Raw genomic sequence first — 19,885 nt, 5'->3', positions numbered from 1 at the left:
GTCATATTCATTAGCATATCTACTTTCATGCGACCTTGACTGTAGGCAAAACTCATTTAAAGTGACTTCACACGCATTTGCTGCTGTTTGTTTTATTGTACAAATGCTGCATATTTGATAGATAAGCACAAGTGGCGTCGCCTCAAGCAGTCATTTTTAAAAGAACGTTTTCTTCAGGTCCCATGCTGTCATATCATTTATTTCATCCCTATTTGCCAAATTAGCATACGGCACTCACAGTACATTTACTCAATAATTGCAATTAGAGAGAAAGAAAAAAAAACTATAATTACTATCAAGAATAGTTGCTCTGTTTGTTAATGTTGTTTTTTTTTTTTTTCCACTTCATAGTTAACAAGCAATTAGACCCGTCTGTTCCCTCGGGCAACAAGAGGTCATCTTTAGTGATAAGAAAGCTTGGTTATCCAGTGTTTTTTTTTTTCTATTTCTTCTCAAGTTGTAATTTGATATTTTATTTAGCGTAATTAACTTTGAAGGTCATGCTGCCATCTGAGGGTCAAAGTCATGGTTTCAGACGTTAGAATGGAGCATCCTGAATCATTTATCTCACTCTCGACAGTGAACACATGCACTTCATCATCTCTGCCACCTCACTTCATTCTTGCCTCTGAAATGTGTTGGTCTGCGGACTCTAAAATGCACACATATAACTAACATGCACTGTGAAAAAGGCTATGTTCCACACAACTCCTTCATGTTGTCCCAACACAAATCAGTTAAGTTAGCTTAATTGTTTTTACAAGTTTTAGTGAATTGATTATGAAACAATTAAGTTATCCCAAACAAAACTTAAGATTTCAATGTTGGTTCAAATAATATTAAATAAGTAGTTTGAACAAGCAGAAAAATTAATTGTTTAAGCGTAAAAAAATTTAAAGATAAAAAGTCAAGACCAAGGTTATAATAGTTTTGGAATTTTTCATTAGTTTTAGTTTTTATTTAGTTTTGACTTTTTGTTTTCAAATTCAGTTAGTTTTAAGTTTTTAGAGGGAGATTTACTAGTTTTTATTAACTTTTATATTTTGAAATTGCCTAGTTTGTTTAGTTTTTATTATTTTTAAGTATTAGTTTTTAAATTTTTTTAAAAATATTTGTTAGGTGCAAGATTCAAAATCATTAGACAAAATATTTTATATGAAAAACTCAACCAAAGAAGCATTTTTGCATACACTATGGTCCGTGTACCATCCGTTCATCTACCCATCCACATATTAAAATACAACAGCAGCCCTAAAGCCTTCTTTCCACTGCACACGACAAACGACAAGTGACAGACCGGAAGTCATTCATTTCCAATGGAGAGCAGTCCGGGAGCTGCGTGGAGTTCCGATCATCTCCGTATGCGGAAAATTCGGATCCGAATTGAGCTGCAGGTCCGTTGAAATATTTGACTTCCTGCGACTACACCTTATGCAACCGGCCGACCGGATATGATGTATTCTAGTGTTGTACAAGTGCATGTTAGATGAGAAATAGGAGTTTATTTGGTTATTTTTTGAATTATAAAAAGTCAATATTAAAAAAATAAATTAATTCTGTTTATAAATGTAAGTTAGAAAGTAATAAAAAAAATAGATTTTTATCATTGTCTCCACATCCCCTCCAATATTTTTGCATTCTATGAGTTTCTCATATTCATTCATTCATTAAATGCACAGAGAATAAAGGTTCTGGCTTTTGCATGCCTTTATTTAGGATACTGAGAATCAGCTTCTCTCCCATGGTGCACGGCAACACTGAAAATACTGTGCGACTGCCACAAGGGGGCACATCCAGACAGTCGTGTCCAAATGTCGTGTGCAGTGGAAAGGCAACTTAAGTACAATATGTGCAAGGCTGCTTTTCAGGTTAGATACAGTAGTAATGGTAGGTTCAGATAATCTTTAGCGTTAACTAAATCTTTTGTAACAATCTTCCCATGTTAGGACTCAACATATCAAAAATATGTAGTCAGCAATCATAATTTCAGTCAGTTAAAATATCATCATGATCTGAAAGTTTTATTATAATTAAGTTTCGCAACCCAACTAAACCATGATTCACTTATTTAAACTCCATAACGATTTTCTGTTATGAAATGAACTTAGGTTTCACCAGATACTCTCATTTAAGCTCTTGGTTTACCCGCACTGCAGTTGTTCAAGTTTGCTTTAATCACAGCAGCCATGTAATGTACAGTTTGTGTTCGGTTCATCGAATGACGATTCACCGTTTTTTATATCTGACCTCAGTGTACTAATCTAATAACTGAATAACTCAGTATATATTGGTTTATTTAGAGTCAGAGGAGCTATTAGGCATGTAAAAAGTAAATTGTTTGTGGATGAGAGTGCTTACTGGTGATGCGAATCGTTCAAATGATTCAGTTCGATTTTGTGAACTAGTTCATCTGGTTTACTTAGTACAGTGGTGTCCAAACTCGGTCCTTGAGGGCCAGTGTCCTGCAAAGTTTAGCTCCAACTTTCTCCAACACATCTGCCTGGAAGTTTCAAGTATACCTAAAACAGACATGTCCAAACTCGGTCCTTTAGGGCCAGTGTCCTGGAGAGTTTATCTCCAACTTGCTTCAACACACCAGCCAGGAAGTTTCTAGTATATCTAGTAAGAGCTTGATTAGCTGGTTCAGGTGTGTTTAATTAGGGTTGGAGCTACACTCTCCAAGACACCAGCCCTCCAGGACTGAGTTTGGACACCCCTGACCTAGAAAGAACTTGAGTAGCTGGTTCAGGCGTGTTTAATTGGGGTTGGAACTAAAATATGCAGGACACCAGCCCTCCAGGACCGAGTTTGGACACCCCTGACTTAGAAGATATAACTTCTTATATTTAGGAAAAATATAAATATAACTTAAATATAACTTCTTATAACTTAGGAAAAATAAACGATTCGTTCGCGAACACGATAACTAATACAGTAATGAAAACCATTATTGGGCACAAATGTATTAAATTAATAATTTTAAGTGTCTGCCCAGGTAACAAAATTAATTGTTTATAGGCTAATTGATGTCTGTACGTTAAGGTTTCCCTATCCACGAGAGCAAAAGCGAAAGTGAACTTACTTTACGTCATGTAAATAGCAAATGCGCTTATGGCGCGACGCAGCTGGATCTTAAAGGTAATGGGAGATGAGATTCTGATTGGTTTATTCTCAAAACACACCTATAACTCATTAAGAAAATAAACTCAATCCTTTTAGACCATGTGTCACAGCACAAAGCGGATTTTCCCGTCCTTATATTAGAAAATATGGATTATGACATTATGTGTTTGCGCCCTGCTCTTTCCGTTTTGCGCATAGACCATCAAAATAGAGCACTAAGAGTCCATTGAACTTGTATTATGTTAAATTGAACTAAAACAGCTTGCATAACTCGTAAAATTAAGTTAGCACATAATTAGCTTAGTTTAAAAAGTGGCAATGACCTAAAAACATACGCTCTCAGGGCTTATTGATCTTTTTTTTTTTTTTTTTTACAGTGTGCACTGTAAAAAATGTATTGACAAAACGTCAAGACAACAAATATTTTTATGTTGCTTTAACTTAATGACTTGTGTTAATCAGGTTTCAACTTTTTTTTTTTAAGTTATACAAAGTTTAACTTAATATTTTAGTCTGTTTGATTGATGTAGGTTGAGATGACTAGAAAAGTTTAGTTGAACTAAAAAAGTCAAAGCAGCAAGTTCGCCCACCTACAATATCATCCCAATCAATCTATATTACTTTCCAAATTTGACTTTCCAAATCGACTAGTTATTTTGATAAAAAAAAATGTCAAGACTTTTAGAATATTGTGCAGCCCTAATATGGAGGTGTATACCAGCTACCAGCATTCTTCAAAGTATTTTCTTTTGTGTTCAACAGAAAGAAAAAACAAACTCAAACAGGTTTTAAAAAAATGAAGGATGACTATTTTATTTAATTTTTTTTTTACTTTTCAACTATCCATTGACAGTCATTATATTTGGGCATTATTCTGGTTTCACTTTTGGACATTAAATCACCTTTTGGTAGTTTGGCAGTTCTGTTGTCAGTGTTTTTTTGCTTACACCCTCACATTGTGAAATTAAATTACCACACTTTTTCAGTTTCATGAAACAGTTACGACAGCGTGCGCTTTGTCAACGACACAAATTCAATTCATGTACTCCACTGGAAAACTAAAATGTTGCCACACAGGCAACTTAAATGTGTTTGGGGATCTGCAATCTTAATAATATGTGAAGCTACCATCCTGCGTACATTAGTAACCAAGTGTGATGCTCACTCAAGTCACATGACATGACATGTACTTGGAAAATACTAACTTTAGAATATAATATTTAGAAGAAGAGCTCAACATTTCTAATACAATTTAATCATATGTGATAAAATAAAAATGTTTAAATATGGTTTAATTAGTTAGAGACAAATGACGTCAACCTCAAGAAAGGGCAGCAGGGGGCGTGAGAGTACCGCGGTACCCCACGAGAGTTTCGCGATACGTATCGTGGTTGGTGTATCGCAATATTTCAGTTCGGTTTGTATTATCGTTACACCCCTAATGTGATGAGATTTTTAATACAAGTTGTTTTTGTTGCTCTTTTTTTTTTTGATTAGCATAAAACAATTCAGACTAAACAACTTTTTTTTTTTTTTAGCTGCATAGCTATTTTCCAGATTTAATACTTGTAAGGAATCATTTCTTGAGCATCAAATCAACATTTAAGAGTGATTTCTGAAGTAGAAAGTATTTCTGACTCAAGCAAGGATGCTGAAAATCTCTTTGAACCACAATAATAGTGTAAATATACTCAGATACTTGAACATATTCAAATAAAACAATTACTTTAAACAATATTTACTGTATTTCTGTTTAATAAAGGCCTCTGTGATCCGAAGAAACATCCTTTTAATCAAATGTTTTTGCCCGTAAATCTTTGAACTGCAGTGTGTGCTTTATCAATACACCAGCAGTGTTTGAAAAGAAATAAAGAGCTACTCTGGGACTCAGACAGATATAGGCCTTCGCGACGCTCTGCTTTCTTCCTGCTGTTTTTGTGTCTCTTAATGTGAACAGCAGCCGTGACTCAGTGGTACATCTTGACCAATACTCCAATCCCAGGGTGCTTTGAGGCGCTCGCTTCTCCATGTCTACAATAGACCGCGGCTCTAAAAGGAGATGTTTGGTCACCGAGATGAATCCGCCTGCACTTACTCTCACAGCCTGCTGAGAGAGCGCTCACGTGGAGCCTGGAGAATAAAAAAAGAAAGACAGAAAAATACTGTGGGGAAAGGAACAAAGTAGCAGAAGAAAACAGGATAATTTAGTTTGCTTGCCAAAGAGAACAGAACAAAACCGTCATGGGTCGACTGCAGTCATTCTCTGCTCTGTTCTCTCATTTCTTTTCTTTCTGAAAAAAAAAATGATACGATGAAAAGAATTTTGGACGGGGAATAAAGAGGATGATAAGGAAAGTATCACCAAAGCTTTTGGCTTTCACCTCTTTATTAAAGTTTCAAATGAAAACAGAGGAGACTCGTTTCATTTCGTTCTGTGGCAGAGTGAGTGTCTTCAAAGAGCCTGTGATGTCGGGACTGTGCTTTTAAATTGATGTGCAAACACAAAATAACATCTGTGGAACATGTAACTTGACAGTACTTTAGCGTTTTGCTCTAAAACATAAATAAGCCACACCTATATTGAAAATATATTACATAAAATGTGCTTGTAATAAGTGCAACACAGAAGCACATTAGACATATATGCTTCAGTCTACATTTTTTTTGTGAAACAACAGAAAGGTACTGAAGCATACTGTATGTCTCACTTTTGTTTTTTATACTAATAATACTTACAGGCATATGTGCACAAACATGTAGACAGCATATTCTAGTCTGAAATCTACAACAAATCACGCCACAGGTAGCGCATTTAACATTCGCAAAAAAAAAGAAAAAAAAAATTAGACACCATCCTAACCGTCCTTGTGAATTTGTAATCTAAAAAGCCTTTCAAAACATACTCCTAGTAACATATTTCAGATTTGAAAAAATGGAAACATCGACCTCTTGTGGATTTAACATCTCAAACATACAACAAAACATGTAACACATTTTAGATTTGCACAAATGAACAAGGTACCCTCTAGTAGATTTGACATCTGAAATGTTTAACAAAACATACTCTACGTAACGCATTTGATATACAAAAAATTCAAGACAGTGCCCTCTAGTGGATTTGTCACCTGAAATGCACACAAATTTTACCCTAAATAATGCATTTCATATTTTGAAAAATATAGACAGCACCCTCTAATGGGTTTGCCTCTGAAAAGTACAACAAAATGTACCCTAAGTAACATAAGTAACACAATACAGATTCACAAAAAGATTGATAGTGCCCATTAGTGGTTTTGTCATCTAAAATGTACCACAAAACCTACTCCAAGTAACATATTTCAGATTTGCTCAAATGTTGCTCAAACCCCGCCCTCTTGTGGATTAATCATCTGAAATGTACTACAGAACACATCCCAAGTATCATATTTCAGATTTGGAAAAATGTAGACAGCGACTCTAGTGGATTTGTCTGCTCAAACGTACAACAAAACATTCACCATGTAACGCATTTTAGTTTTGCGCAAATAAACATGATACATTATAATGGATTTGTCATTTGAAATGTTTAACAAAATGTACCTCATGTAACGCATTTCATATACAAAAAAAATAAATAAATTGTACACAGAAACTATTAGTGGATTTGTCACCTGAAACGCACAACAACATTTACCCAAAGCATTTCATATTTAAAAAAAACATATAGACAGTGTCCTCTAGTGGGTTTGTCTTCTTAAATGTACAACAAAATCTACTTTAAGTAATGTAAGTAAAGTATTACAGATTCACAAAAAAGCAGACAGCGCCCTCTTGTGGATTAGTCATCTGAAACATACTACAAAACATACTTTAAGTAACATTTTTCAGAATTGCTCAAATTGCACTATAGTTTATTTTTCATCTGAAATGTACCACAAAACATACTAAAGTAACATATTTCAGATTTGAAGATTTGAAGTTGACAGTGCCCTCTAGTGGATTTGACATCTAAAACGTAGGCCTACTACAAAACATACTTAAAGTTACGTATTTTAGTTAAAAAAAAAATTAGATGCTGTTCTCTAGTGGATTCATCGGCAATAAATTTACGTGTTGCAATAAAATTTCAGCCAAGGCACATTTTCAATAAGCCTTGAATAAAAAATAAAAAAAATGGTTAGATAAGAACATTTTGGATTTGGATTTGAATCTGTGCAGTTTGATATTTTTGAGTTGCGTTTACCACAGACCTGTTTTTCTCATAAAATGAAAACCTCCTTTGTAAAACACATTGGGAAATATTGCGAGAAACTTTGGTAGATTTTTCTTCCAGGTTTTCCATTGCATGGAAAATATAATGAGTTTCTTTGCCAAATCAGATCTGAGTGAGTGTTTAAACAATGCTGTTCAACTAAAAACTGAAAACTTGTATGTACTTTGGTCTGGGGAGTTTTGTTTTGGAATCTTTAATTACAAACTTTCAAAAATGGGTTTTGGAAAACAATATTATATTCGTTTCTGTGCAGGTAAATAATGTTTCTTTACAAAATGGCATGGTTGCCATCTGTTAGCCCCGCATAAATAATAAAGCATTTTAAGTAATTTTTATGAAAATGTCAACATCTGTTTGCAAAGCTTTTCAAAATTGCAAGGAAAAATAAAACGTTTCTCTGACATTGTTATTGTAAAACATTCCTGTTGGCTGCATCCAAATCTGCATACTCTCTTACTCTGTCGTAAACAAAAAATAGCAACAAACAAATAAAGTATATTGAATTCTCAGTACTTCATTAAACAGTAGGTTACAAGTCTGAATAACAAAATTCTGAGGTGTACACCTAATGGAAATTTTACTTTCCTACGAGGCCACTTGAGAGTGTTCATGAATGGCAGTGAAGTGTGTTTCATGTGATAATCATATAGCAAATGTAGTATGTCCTATACAATCACACTATAGCCCTAGAACCTTATACTGTAAGCAAAAGTGCCCCTGCTATGGCATCCCTGCAATAAACACTCTTTTGGTACCTTTAGCCTAAGTACATCACTATGCGATTTTAGACAGTCTTAGTGTTTTCTTCCAGACTACTTGCTGCTGTCACTTCTGGTTGGCTGAATGATCTCTCTGCAAAAAGCTGCTCTATACTCAGTTCTGTGAAATTTTCATATTTCATTTTATTTTCAGAACCAAGCAATTTCAGATCACCCAAGATACTTGAAACCATTTCTCAGTGGCTGCGTTTTTAATGGAAACAATATCAATGGAATTACTCTCAGAACCTTTTTTTCAGCTAATTAACGATAAAACACTGACAGCTAGTCAGAATCCATTGAAAACATATAGGACTTGGGCAATTTAAAGCTGCAGATGACATTTGTGGGGACGCACTGCTTGATGCTGTCTTTTCACAGTTTGTTTAAATATGATTATCTTGGAAACAATTTGTTATACCATGGAAAATAATGATCAGTGTTGGGCAAGCTACTTGAAAAATGTAGTGAGCGAAGCTATTAGCTACTCTACTTAAAATGTAGCCTAACTACACTAAAAGCCACCCCCTAGGAAATGTACTGTAGCAAGCTAAGCTAAAACCTACATGGATTAAGTAGCTTATAGCTACATCTTAGCTATTTTTACAATTTTCATTTTTAAATCGAAGCAACTTAAAACCAAGTCAATCAAATCTTTTTGATCAATAAAACTGTCAATAAAACTTATGAGGCATAATATTTTAGTTCAGTTATTTACTGTAAATAATATGCTGTACTAAACAGAAACACATTATGGTATAGAACAGCTAAAACAAAAAACAAAAAAATCCAATAAAACCAGGCGTTACACATTTAAAATATTCATTTATAGTTAAGAAAAATATTTTGGAATAAGCATTACAGTATATACATATATATATATATATATATATATATATATATATATATATATATATATATATATATATATATATATATATATATATATATATATATACACACACATACACACTGTAATGTATAAATATTCTTAAAAACCGGGCCAGGGCCTGCCAAGTGAACCGTGCCTGAGCCCGATTCAGAGCACTCACACTTCTCAAAATGATCCGGGAAACAGGCCTGGTAGTTAAGCTAGTAGCATCGCTGATAATAATATAAATACTGTACGTAGAAGTCAGAAAAGCCATGCTGGCAATTTGTAGCATATTGAAAATATATTAAAAAATAAATAAATCAAAGTAATAGTTCCTCAGATGTCCGTTGCTAGTTTCAGTATCATCTGTTGGCCTCTTTGAAAATGCAAGAGACATAATTTGTGTTGTTTTTTTATTAAACTGCGATTGCTAAAGTCACTGCTTGGTTAGACAGATTAGGTTACATGAGCTGGATTCACTGGTCAGATGCACTAGTAGCACACTGAGGACACCTGCTAGTTACAAGGGGCTAATTCAAAAAAGCAAAAACTAAAAACAAACAGATTATTTTCATTTGTCAGTGCGTTGTCATTATTTTTAAGTCATTTTTTCAAGTTATTTGGCTACATTGACACTTAACTTTTTTGCCTCCCATGAAAATACCATGAAACTGATTAAAACTAATGTAGTATACTCTCTAGACTTTTAGTGGTGCTGTGCTTACCCCATGTAGATAAAATACAAAAACAAGGAGAAGACTTTAAATATTTTGCTGGAGCCTGGTTTAAGAAAAAGCAGGTTCACATTCCCAAAACGCACGTTTCGTTTTATATGATACCCCTTGTTGGTCATACTGTATTTTAATGGTCCGTTTGTTGAATTTAAGTTACATTGCATCTATGCCAACTAATTATTATTGGATTATAAATACACTCTTAGTTTGGGATTTAGGGTTAGGGTTAGTGTAATTTGACATGCACTTGCGAAGTGTCATTTAGGGCATACTCACACTATATACAGTTTCCTTAAACCGAGTCAAAGCAGGCTTGTCCCCGCTTCCATCTCCCCCGACGGCCCACACTCACATTCCGTTTGGGCATGGGCTCGCTTACATCATTGATGATGTGCTGTTCAGTAGAGATGCTCTCGCTCAGTACAGTGGAGATTTCTTCAGTTATATCGTTTAAGTTGTTTGGGATGTAGTGACTCGCCGTCAAATATTTCGCCGAACAGATCAGCCACTTTTGACACTCATAAACAGTCATAAAGTCCTTGTGCTGCAGGAATTAGGAGGTTTGCTGAAGGTGCAGCTGTCGTGCAGTGAGGAGTTTGCGTCTTTAATAATCTGAACAGTTGCCGTTCATTGAACAATAAGAATGATTAACTAATCCATATGAAACAGTCCCTTAAAAGTCACGTCTCACTTTCAGTTTTCGCCTTAGTTGCGTTTTGCACTCCACACGCAAGCGTACCGCGCCAAAGCCCGAGTGAACCGGGCTCTGGCTCACCTCTTCAAACCGGGCCAAGGCTGGCCAAGTGAACCGTGCCTGAGCACGATTCAAAGCACTCACATTTCTCAATCGATTTGGGAAACGGGCCTGGGCACGGTTCGGATAGCATAGTGTGAGAAGGCCCCTAAATGTCTGTTGAAGGACTGTTAAATGTCAGTATCAACAGATATTAAGCAGACAGTCTACTAATAGTCAAATAGACCATCAAAATAAAATGTTACCCTTTTTTATGCATACAGTGGTCCCTCCTTAATCGCAGGAGTTACGATTCTTAAAATAACCTGCAATAGGGGAAATCCTTGAACTAGTCAGCTTTATTTTTATTAATTCTTATAGATGTTTTTAGGCTGCAAAACTGAATCTAACGAACCAAAGATTCATTTATTCTGTAATGGCGCCCTACAGCCACATAACATCCACCTTCCTTTAAAATGTCCAGAAGTACAAATTGTTCTGCGATGGTTAGCATCTTCCTCTGCCTTTCGGGTGCCACCGCAGGTGCGCTTGAGTTTGCAGAAAGATTCAGAGACATTAAGGAGTTTGTTGGAGGGAAAACTTGCAAACATACAGTACAGCACTCCAGTCACGCTGTTAGCGATAGAAGATTTATGTAAATTTGGCAAGCTGAATACATTCTGTACTGGACTGTGATTGTTTGACAATGGTCTACAGCCAATCAGGACACTGTGGTGAAAGATGAACAGCATTATAGAGAGGAACCACTGTAGAGCTTAATGTATCTCTGTAGATGATAACTTAGTATAGTTTCAACCTGAAAAATGCAATTGTGACCAAGCATGACTTTGCTGGAACAAGTAAAATAATGATTGGAGTAGATTAGAAGGTTGTGCTTTGCTTTTGGTGGATATCGTGTGATTGACAGATTGATCTTTCCTTCACAAAAATAAACCAGAGAAGTAATGTTGGTAAAGGACAAGGAGATACTATGATTAACAATTACTATGGTGCATAAATGCACATTTATATAAAGAATGAATCATTCATAAATTCAAATTCATAGAGTTCATAGTCACATAAATTCTGTGCAAGTGCTCAGCTTCCATGAGAACCACATTCAAGCACAGCAGGCCAGTGAGAAAACAGAGACCCAGTTTGTTTTTTAACAAATAAGCTCAGTTTTGTTCTAGATATTGAAGCTGAAGTGTTATTTTGTGCCACTGTACTTGTGCGAGCAAACAAAATAATGATGTCTGTGACAGCGGTAAACATTTCCAAAAAGCGAAAAAGACCTTCAACCTTTTTCTATTAGACTCCAAATTATTTTGTTTTGTGACATAGTTACATTTTTCCAAAAGCTTTCCTTGTGCTTCTGCAACTCGCTTTGACGATCCCTTACTAGAAAAGCAAACCACGTTTGATTGAAAGCCACAGTTGGTCTCATTAAAGGCCTGCCGAGCAAGATTTTTCACACTTTTCCTCTGTTCTCTTCATCTTCTCAGGTATGACAACTACGGCCGGCTGACAAACGTGACCTACCCTACAGGCCGGGTGAGCAGTTATCGCACAGACTCAGACAGCACTGTACGCGTGCAAACCGAAGGCTCCAACAAAGAGGACATCACCGTCACCACCAACCTGTCAGCATCCGGAACATTCTACACGCTCATGCAGGGTAAGGCTATCTGCTTACTGGATCTTATCTGTGACTTTAATATTACAGTGCATTTACTTATATTTTCACCCAAGTCTGAAATTCTGTCATCATTAAGCTCCAAAAATAAGAACTATGGATATGACAATAATTAATTGTGTTTGTTTTAGGTCTATTGGGTCCATTCAGTTACTTTGTCTCTAGAACTACTGCAAATGATTTGCCATTTAACTGAACTCAATAACCAGACAAAAGAATGAATCATAATGTAATGAATCATAATGACTCATAGAGTGAGTATTTTTTCACTAGGCTATTTATATAAAATGTAACTTCTGAACTTTATCAAAGGAGCCTGATAGAAAATGCTCATTTACAAGAAAATATGTCTGATGGATTTAGAGGTTTTTGCAGCTGAACTCTTCGTGTTACTGAACAATGACTGATACAAATCGACAGTATAAATATGCTACATCAGTTAAAAGAACAAAGGTTAAGTTTGCATATTGCATTTATTATAGAATATGCATAGATTATAGAAATTTTATTAGCTATAAATGTAAAAGGCACCTTTTTTACCCCTTTTTCAAGAATTAAGAGAAGTCTTTTGTGTCTCCAGATTGTGTCTGTAAAGTTCCAGCTCAAAACACCCATTAGATTATTTATTATAGCTTGGAATTTTCTGCTCTAAACACTTTGTTTGCTGTTTTTGTGGCCTGTACCTTTATTGCTGGTTCTCCCCACCCACTGTTTTCACATGCTTGACAGAGTGTGCCTTAATCTCAGCCTCGGCTGCATCGCATAAACAGCACAGTGACAAACATGGAAGCAGATTTCACATAACTTTTGTGACAAATACTACAGTAAGAACATTCCCAATGCTTATTTGATGTATTTGTTGTGGAGTTAATTCAAGCCTTTTGATGAGTCAAACATAATGTTTTTTCAAAGTTCACGCATGCACAGACACACATACACACAGTGGTTTTCACACTGCACACATGCAAACTGTTTTTGCATGGCAAATGTGACAGGACACATGTTAATATACACTGCTGTAAGGATATCCATTATGTTAATGTACAAAATGTTTTAAAAACATTTTAAACTTGTAAAACTCATTCTTGATCCCATTTGATGATGATTAAAGATCACAGAGAGCTGAACATATCTTTTCATTCCAATTGCTTTGCGCATGTCCTGTCTTGTTGATATGATTATATGCATTACTAAGAAGACATGCAGCTAACAATCATTTCGGCGGGCGGGGAAACCGCACTCCTACATCATGTAAGGTCTGCCTCAAAATGGGAGGGATTTGTATACTATTTTAACATCAGGAAATTAAAAAAAGAGACCTATTGTTTTTTTATATCATCCCAATATGACTGTTGACACACTATACCTACACAAAATTTTGACCAAACAGCTTACAAAAGATGATTTTCATCATAGGTGCACTTTAACATTCCAGTCAGATCTGTTTCTCTGGAGCAAATAACTATGATTGCGACCAAACATTGCCTTTAGCCATAGCCCAAATGAATTACAAGTCTGTTTGATTGCATGTATAATGTTTTAAGATTATGGTACAATCATATCAATAAGACAGGACATGGGCAAAGCCACTGGGACTAAAAGATCTGTTCAGCTCTCTGTGATCATCTGCACCTCAAAAATGATTTTTACAAATTTAAATGGTTTTTAAATAAGTGCATGTTATAATAATAATAATGCAGTAAAATCACTACGTAATTTATCACCACAGCGCAGTGCCATCACAGTTCGAAAATAAGACGCTTCATTTCAGGTTTGTGGACTTAAATCAGGTTTATTTTATTACATTAACAATTTCCATACAGCAGTGTATTAACATGCATGACTCATCATCGCAGAAAGGCTTAAATTTGCTCCACAATAAATCTTTCAAAAACAATTGTGAAGGTTCAGACAGTTGTAAGGGAGATCAACTCCATTCTTGTCTGTCACTATGCTGTTTATCCATGTGAAGGCTACACGCATCAGACAGACCTCTATAGCTCTGACACGCATGTGCAAACAGTTGGCGGGGAGAATCTTGAAGGCCCAGGCAACAAAAACAGCTGCACTGTCCTAACAGCTCAAATATCCAAGATTTTAAAAAGGTATAATAAATAATCTGATGAGTATTTTTAGCTGAAACTTTACAGACATATTCTGCAGACATAAAAGACTTAAATCTTAAAAAAAATTTGTTAAACATTACTGTGTTAGTGTCTTCTGAAAAGACAACTGTAGATGAGCTAGTGATGCCATACACTCAAAAAAAAAAAAAAAAAAGGATTTTGCAGCTTGTCCATACTACTTAATTAAAATAAGCTGAAACAACACAAAATTGTTTTTTTTTTTTCTTTTCTTTTTTCGGGACAATTTCATTGTTTTATATTCAATCGACTTAAAAACAATAAGTAAAAACAATTAAGTTAACTGGATCGATATGTATTGGGGTAACATGAATAAATTGTGTGCAACTCACACTGTAAAAAAATGCTGGCTTCCACACAACTGATTTGTATTGGGGCAACATAAAATGATTAAGTTAACTCATTAGTTTTTACAAATGTAAGTGGATTGAACATACAACAATTGATTTGTACCAAAAAACTCAAGAATTGTGTTGTTTCTCATTTTAAATAAGTAGTTTGAACAAACAACAAGTCATTTTTTTAAGTGTATGATATCGTTTGAGAGTTTAGTAGTAGAGTCTCATTTCTTAGTTCTTAGTTTGCTCTCAAATGTGTTCGAAGCGAGTAAATACCAGAAAGAAAGCAAGTGCTCACTCAAAAGTAATTACTTCCTTCTCTTGTACAGCAGAAACATCAGCAGCTGTACATAAAGTAAAATAACTGTGAGGCAAAATTTATATATTTGTGGGTAGCAAACAAGCTTCTTCTCTGTGAAATCAATGAAGCCATGAGTGTTTGTATTTTCTCTAAAATCGCAACGCCGCCCACTCATGAAGACAGAAGTCCGGATTGATTTCCTGTCCACCACTTTTGTTTGCTCCAGCATCTCTTTTTTTTCCCAGCAAGCTCCTGATTTCCCTGTCCATCTCTAAAAACCAAATCTTAATCACTTTGGCCCTTGAGACAGAGGGGCGTTGCTGGGGTCAGGGGCCACCGTCTCAGCTTGTGATTTTCCTTGCATACTTTGGCATCGTGATATCCTGGTTTTCACCTAACCGAGCGCCCCATCGATTCCCAATAAATAGCTTTGAACTCCCCTTGCCCTGCTCTATTTTTTCAGAAACTGTAAAGATTTTTTCCGTGCTCCTGTGAGCATTTGATTTGAAGGGCTGTCCTCCTCTTTTGGGCTTCGATTGGTTTACTGGAGAGCAAAGTAAAGTTCTGCTTATATTCTTATCCTGGACTAAACTAATAGTCACCTATGTGTGGTGACCTTTTCCCGGACATCTGCTGGATAGAGGGAATAGGGCACCCTGCCAAACGCTTTGCTGCTAATTAATTCACTATTGTCTGCTTTGTAAATGGAGACCAGTTTGGCTGTAGCTCAAACACACACAATCTGGATATACATTTCTCGGAGGTGGTGACCTTGTGGAGCTTATTGACTTTTCAAGGTTGTGCTGAGTGCATGTTCGATTTCCAGGTCATTCGGTAAGGGCTTTTTTAAAGCATCAATGTTATTTACCTGAATCCAACATCAACAGATGAACGTGCAATAGTTTTATTTATGTTTATGAAGATGATGTTGCTGTGGTTATGAAACAGCATAAAGAAGAAAAACTTGTGGCAAAGTAAATAATAGAAACTATCAATGTGGATGTTGTGATTTATTTTAAAGACAATGCATTTATAAAGCCATTGTCAGATATTAGTTCTGATTAGTTTGATAGTCTTTTTGTTACAGAGTGTTAAGAGTGAGTCTGGATACACTTTTGCTATTTTAAGGATGGAAAAATACAGTCTGCGCCCTGGCGCCTGGTCTAATAGGATTGTGCTTATTCTCTTAATGAGTTATGGGTGTGTTTTGAGCACAATGTGCATTAAACCAATCAGAATCTCATCTCCTATTGCCTCTAAGAGTCAGTTGTGTTGCCATGGCGCATTTGCTATTTACACTGAACGTTTCTCTAACGAAAAAACTCTGCACTATCCGACTACGCAAGGATAAAGAATGAGCCTCCTCCATTCGGCCTCTTTACTTTCCCTTTTACTCTTTACTTTACTCCTTTACACTCGTGGAGTAAGAAAATCATGTTGTAAGCACTCCACTGAAGACATCCATTAGCCATTATTTGATTTTGTTTTAAGTGCAAAGATTTGTTTCAAAACTATTTCCAAATTCGAACCTAATTCCCAGCAAAGGAATAAATAAACAATAATAATGTTTATGGTGAAATATATTATCCAAAATCCAAATCATACATATCTAAATTACTCATTAATTCTTTTCGGCTTAGTCCCTTTATTAATCTGGGGTCGCCACCATGGAATGTACCGCCAACTTATCTAGGATATGTTTTACGCAGCAGATGCCCTTCTAGCTCCAACCCATCACTGGAAACACCCATACACACTCATTCACACACATACACTACTGACAATTTAGCTTACCCAATTCACTTGTAACGCATGTCTTTGAAATTGTGGGGGAAACTGGAGCACCCGGAGGAAACCCATGTGAACACAAGGAGAACAACCAAACTGTACAAAGAAATGCCAACTGACACTGCCAGGGCTTGAACCAGCAACCTTCCTTTATATATAAAGTGGCCCTAAGCAGCCGCTTAGTTCGCTTATAGGGAGGACCGGCTCTGCTTAGCAAACAATACAGTACGTAAATCATTTGAACATGTTCATATTAGTTAGTAATATTACTTAAATTCATTTAAAAACTCAGTAATTATAAATTTAACCACATGTACACAAAATACACTCAATGACTCAAATGGATGCAGCCGTTATGATGCAAGCTGAGATAGCATCACTCAGCGATGCAATATCGAACACAATGCACTCAATGGAGTGAGTGACGTCACTGTTAGGGGTGGGGTTAGGTGAGCGCATTAAAAAGCGTTGGATGTAGCTCAGTTTGCACTGAACTGGGTCTGCATCCAGACCCCTCTTGATTTCTGTGCGCACAGATTCCATGTGGGCCTACATATTATATTGTAATCACATAATAAGAGTTAAACTGCAAGAAATTAAGTTGTATTTTACAAACATAAACTGCAATTGTAGCAAATATAATCACAGTTACTTGAACATGTGCTTAATACCCTAACATAAGCAGATAGACAAACTGGACTGTTTAGCAACCACTGTCATTTGAGATTTGTGTCATTTCTAATATAATAGATGTATTTACATTTCTAGAAACTTCTGCACAAACCGTCTAGCCTTCAAGGGATTAGCTTTTTTCTGTTTTCTGTCAGAATCTCTAATTAATACCAGGAATAAAAGTGTCTTCAACCCCCCTAGCGACATGTTAGCTAGTTTATATGGTTCCTGTCTGCTCTGAGAAATTAAATCTCTTTGACCAGTAATGAGAGTTTCATCAAAGTAGACATTTTCTCATTGGTTACGTGGCTCTTGTTCGCATTTTTTTCTCTTTCCAGTCTCTTTATTTATCTCATGTTCACCCCTGCCCGCTTTCTTTCACCGTCTTCCATCTTTCCTGTCCCTCCGAAGCGCTTAGCGAGACCACCTGGGGATGGAGACAGACAGTTTCAGATTTAGCTGCATCTCAGTTGCCACAGGCAGACGGCCTCAACTATGATAGCGTTCTGCCTCACTCGCTCTCTTTCGGTCTTTTGAGGGCAGCTCAAACACTAACTAGGCTTTGAATCATCCCTTTGTTTCACTGTCTGTCTGGTCTCGTTGAGCAAACAGTCTGCTCATAAATTTGGCTGCCATTTTGAGAGAAATACAGAATGTAACTCAAAGAAAGGATATTTGTCAGACATTTTGCTTCAGCATTTAGCCATAATTTACTGTGGCTCTTATCATCTTGTTGGAAATTAAAAAATTAGAAACTATCACCCTATTATCTTGAATAGCGATATATCCACCATGAGTCAAAGTCATAATCAACTAGTTTCTTGCAGTCCTTAAGAAATCAAAATAATGTTATTTTTTTCAAAGAATAAATTACAGTATTTTACTTTATGTACCCATTACAGATAGTTACTGTGATAATAAATGGTAAATTACTGCTCAACCATTATGTACTCTGATGCTTTGTTGCTATATATATATATATATATATATATATATATATATATATATATATATATATATATATATATATATATATATATATTTGTATTCAGTATTATAATATATTATAATAATATATTATATTAGTTTCAGTACTGTATGCACATTGAGCAAAAATGTGGAGCACATGACTTTCAATTTTACAATTTACAATTCATATCTTTCAGTCCTAAAAGTTTATCAACTTAAAATCGCAAGAAAAAAAAAAAGCTGGAGAATTGTAGAAACTTAGAATTCTAGGGTAAAGTCATGAACCAGCCTATTTGAATGTTATCACTTAATTTAATTCACATTATCAGTGGTTATTAGCTGATATATATGGGTCAGTATAGGGCCTTCTGCATCTACTGGTAGGCTCAGAAGGCTGTTATTATCCCTTCACATTGTCAAACAGCTATAGATGACATACAGCAGTGACTGAAAGTTAACAGCAATTTTTTATATTATTTATTAAATTTCCTATTTATTGTATTTTATTAACATCAACCCCTACCCCAACCCTAAACCCAACCATGTGGGTGGATGATAACAGCCTTCTAAGCCTACCAGTAGGTGCAAAAATCCCCTACTGGCCCATATCTATCAGCTGATAACCATGGAATACAAAATCTTGGAACATTGGAAGCGGGTGCGTGACTTCACAATTGAAAAAAATAAATAAATCTAATATAAACTAATGCTGGGTTAGCACCAAATGCACTCGGATTGCATCACTCACTCCAAATTTCAAGTCTATCAATTATGTTAATTTTCAGCTTTATTCTTTTTATGATTAGTTTTTTTTTTTTTTTTTTTTTTTTTTTGGGTGTGCAGAAAACGAGATTTGGGTGAATTCTGCATGTTCGCACCAAACGTGTCACTTTTGGATTGACTTTTTATGTAATCTGCTCACTAAAATACTAAAAGAAATGTTATTTGTTATTGAGCAATTGTACGTTTTAAACCTGCAATTATGCTGAAAAATTTATAAAGACTTTGAAATATGAAATTGCAAGTTCACATCAAAATGTTGCCTCAACATAGCGACCTTCACAACGTTGTACCAACCTTGCAAAAAGGTTAAGGATTCTACGTTGTTGCTTGAGGTTGAAGCAACAGTGTCATATGTTGCTATTTAAACATATTAACAGTCATTGCTTTAGGTTGTGCTGGACAACCACCAAAAAATTGTAATATACACCATATCAATTTTTCTATATCTCACTTTTGACTCAAATATGCAAGAAGGAAAGTCAGAATTGTAAGAAATCATCTAAACTTGCCATTTCAAAAATAATAAAGTCACAATTCTGAGAAAGAGATGCTAGATATTCAGTACAGTTGTATAATACATACAGTATCGATCTGGAAGATATAGAAGATGTCAGAATTCAGGGGGGACAGTTTAACTCAAAAATAAAGGAAACTATTTGAGAAACCATGTAAGTTCACAGTTGCAAAACAAACAGAGTTGCTATTCGAAGAAAACGGGTC

General features: G+C 35.5%; 1 protein-coding gene across 31 annotated transcripts in view; it reads left to right on the top strand.

Annotated features, from left to right (window-relative positions):
* The window catches only part of tenm4 (teneurin transmembrane protein 4), a 463,933-nt gene that overhangs the window by 401,690 nt on the left and 42,358 nt on the right, over nucleotides 1–19,885 (top strand). For all 31 annotated transcript variants that reach the window (XM_073922732.1, XM_073922725.1, XM_073922721.1 and 28 more), the window contains 1 exon segment: nucleotides 11,980–12,152. In XM_073922732.1, coding sequence (XP_073778833.1) covers nucleotides 11,980–12,152 — 173 coding nt within the window.

The sequence above is a fragment of the Danio rerio genome, chromosome 15 (assembly GCF_049306965.1).
Source record: "Danio rerio strain Tuebingen ecotype United States chromosome 15, GRCz12tu, whole genome shotgun sequence".
In the NCBI taxonomy this organism is placed as follows: Eukaryota; Metazoa; Chordata; class Actinopteri; order Cypriniformes; family Danionidae; genus Danio; species Danio rerio.
The sequence above is the reverse complement of the archived record's forward strand: the minus strand, read 5'-3'. Positions and strand labels throughout refer to the sequence as shown.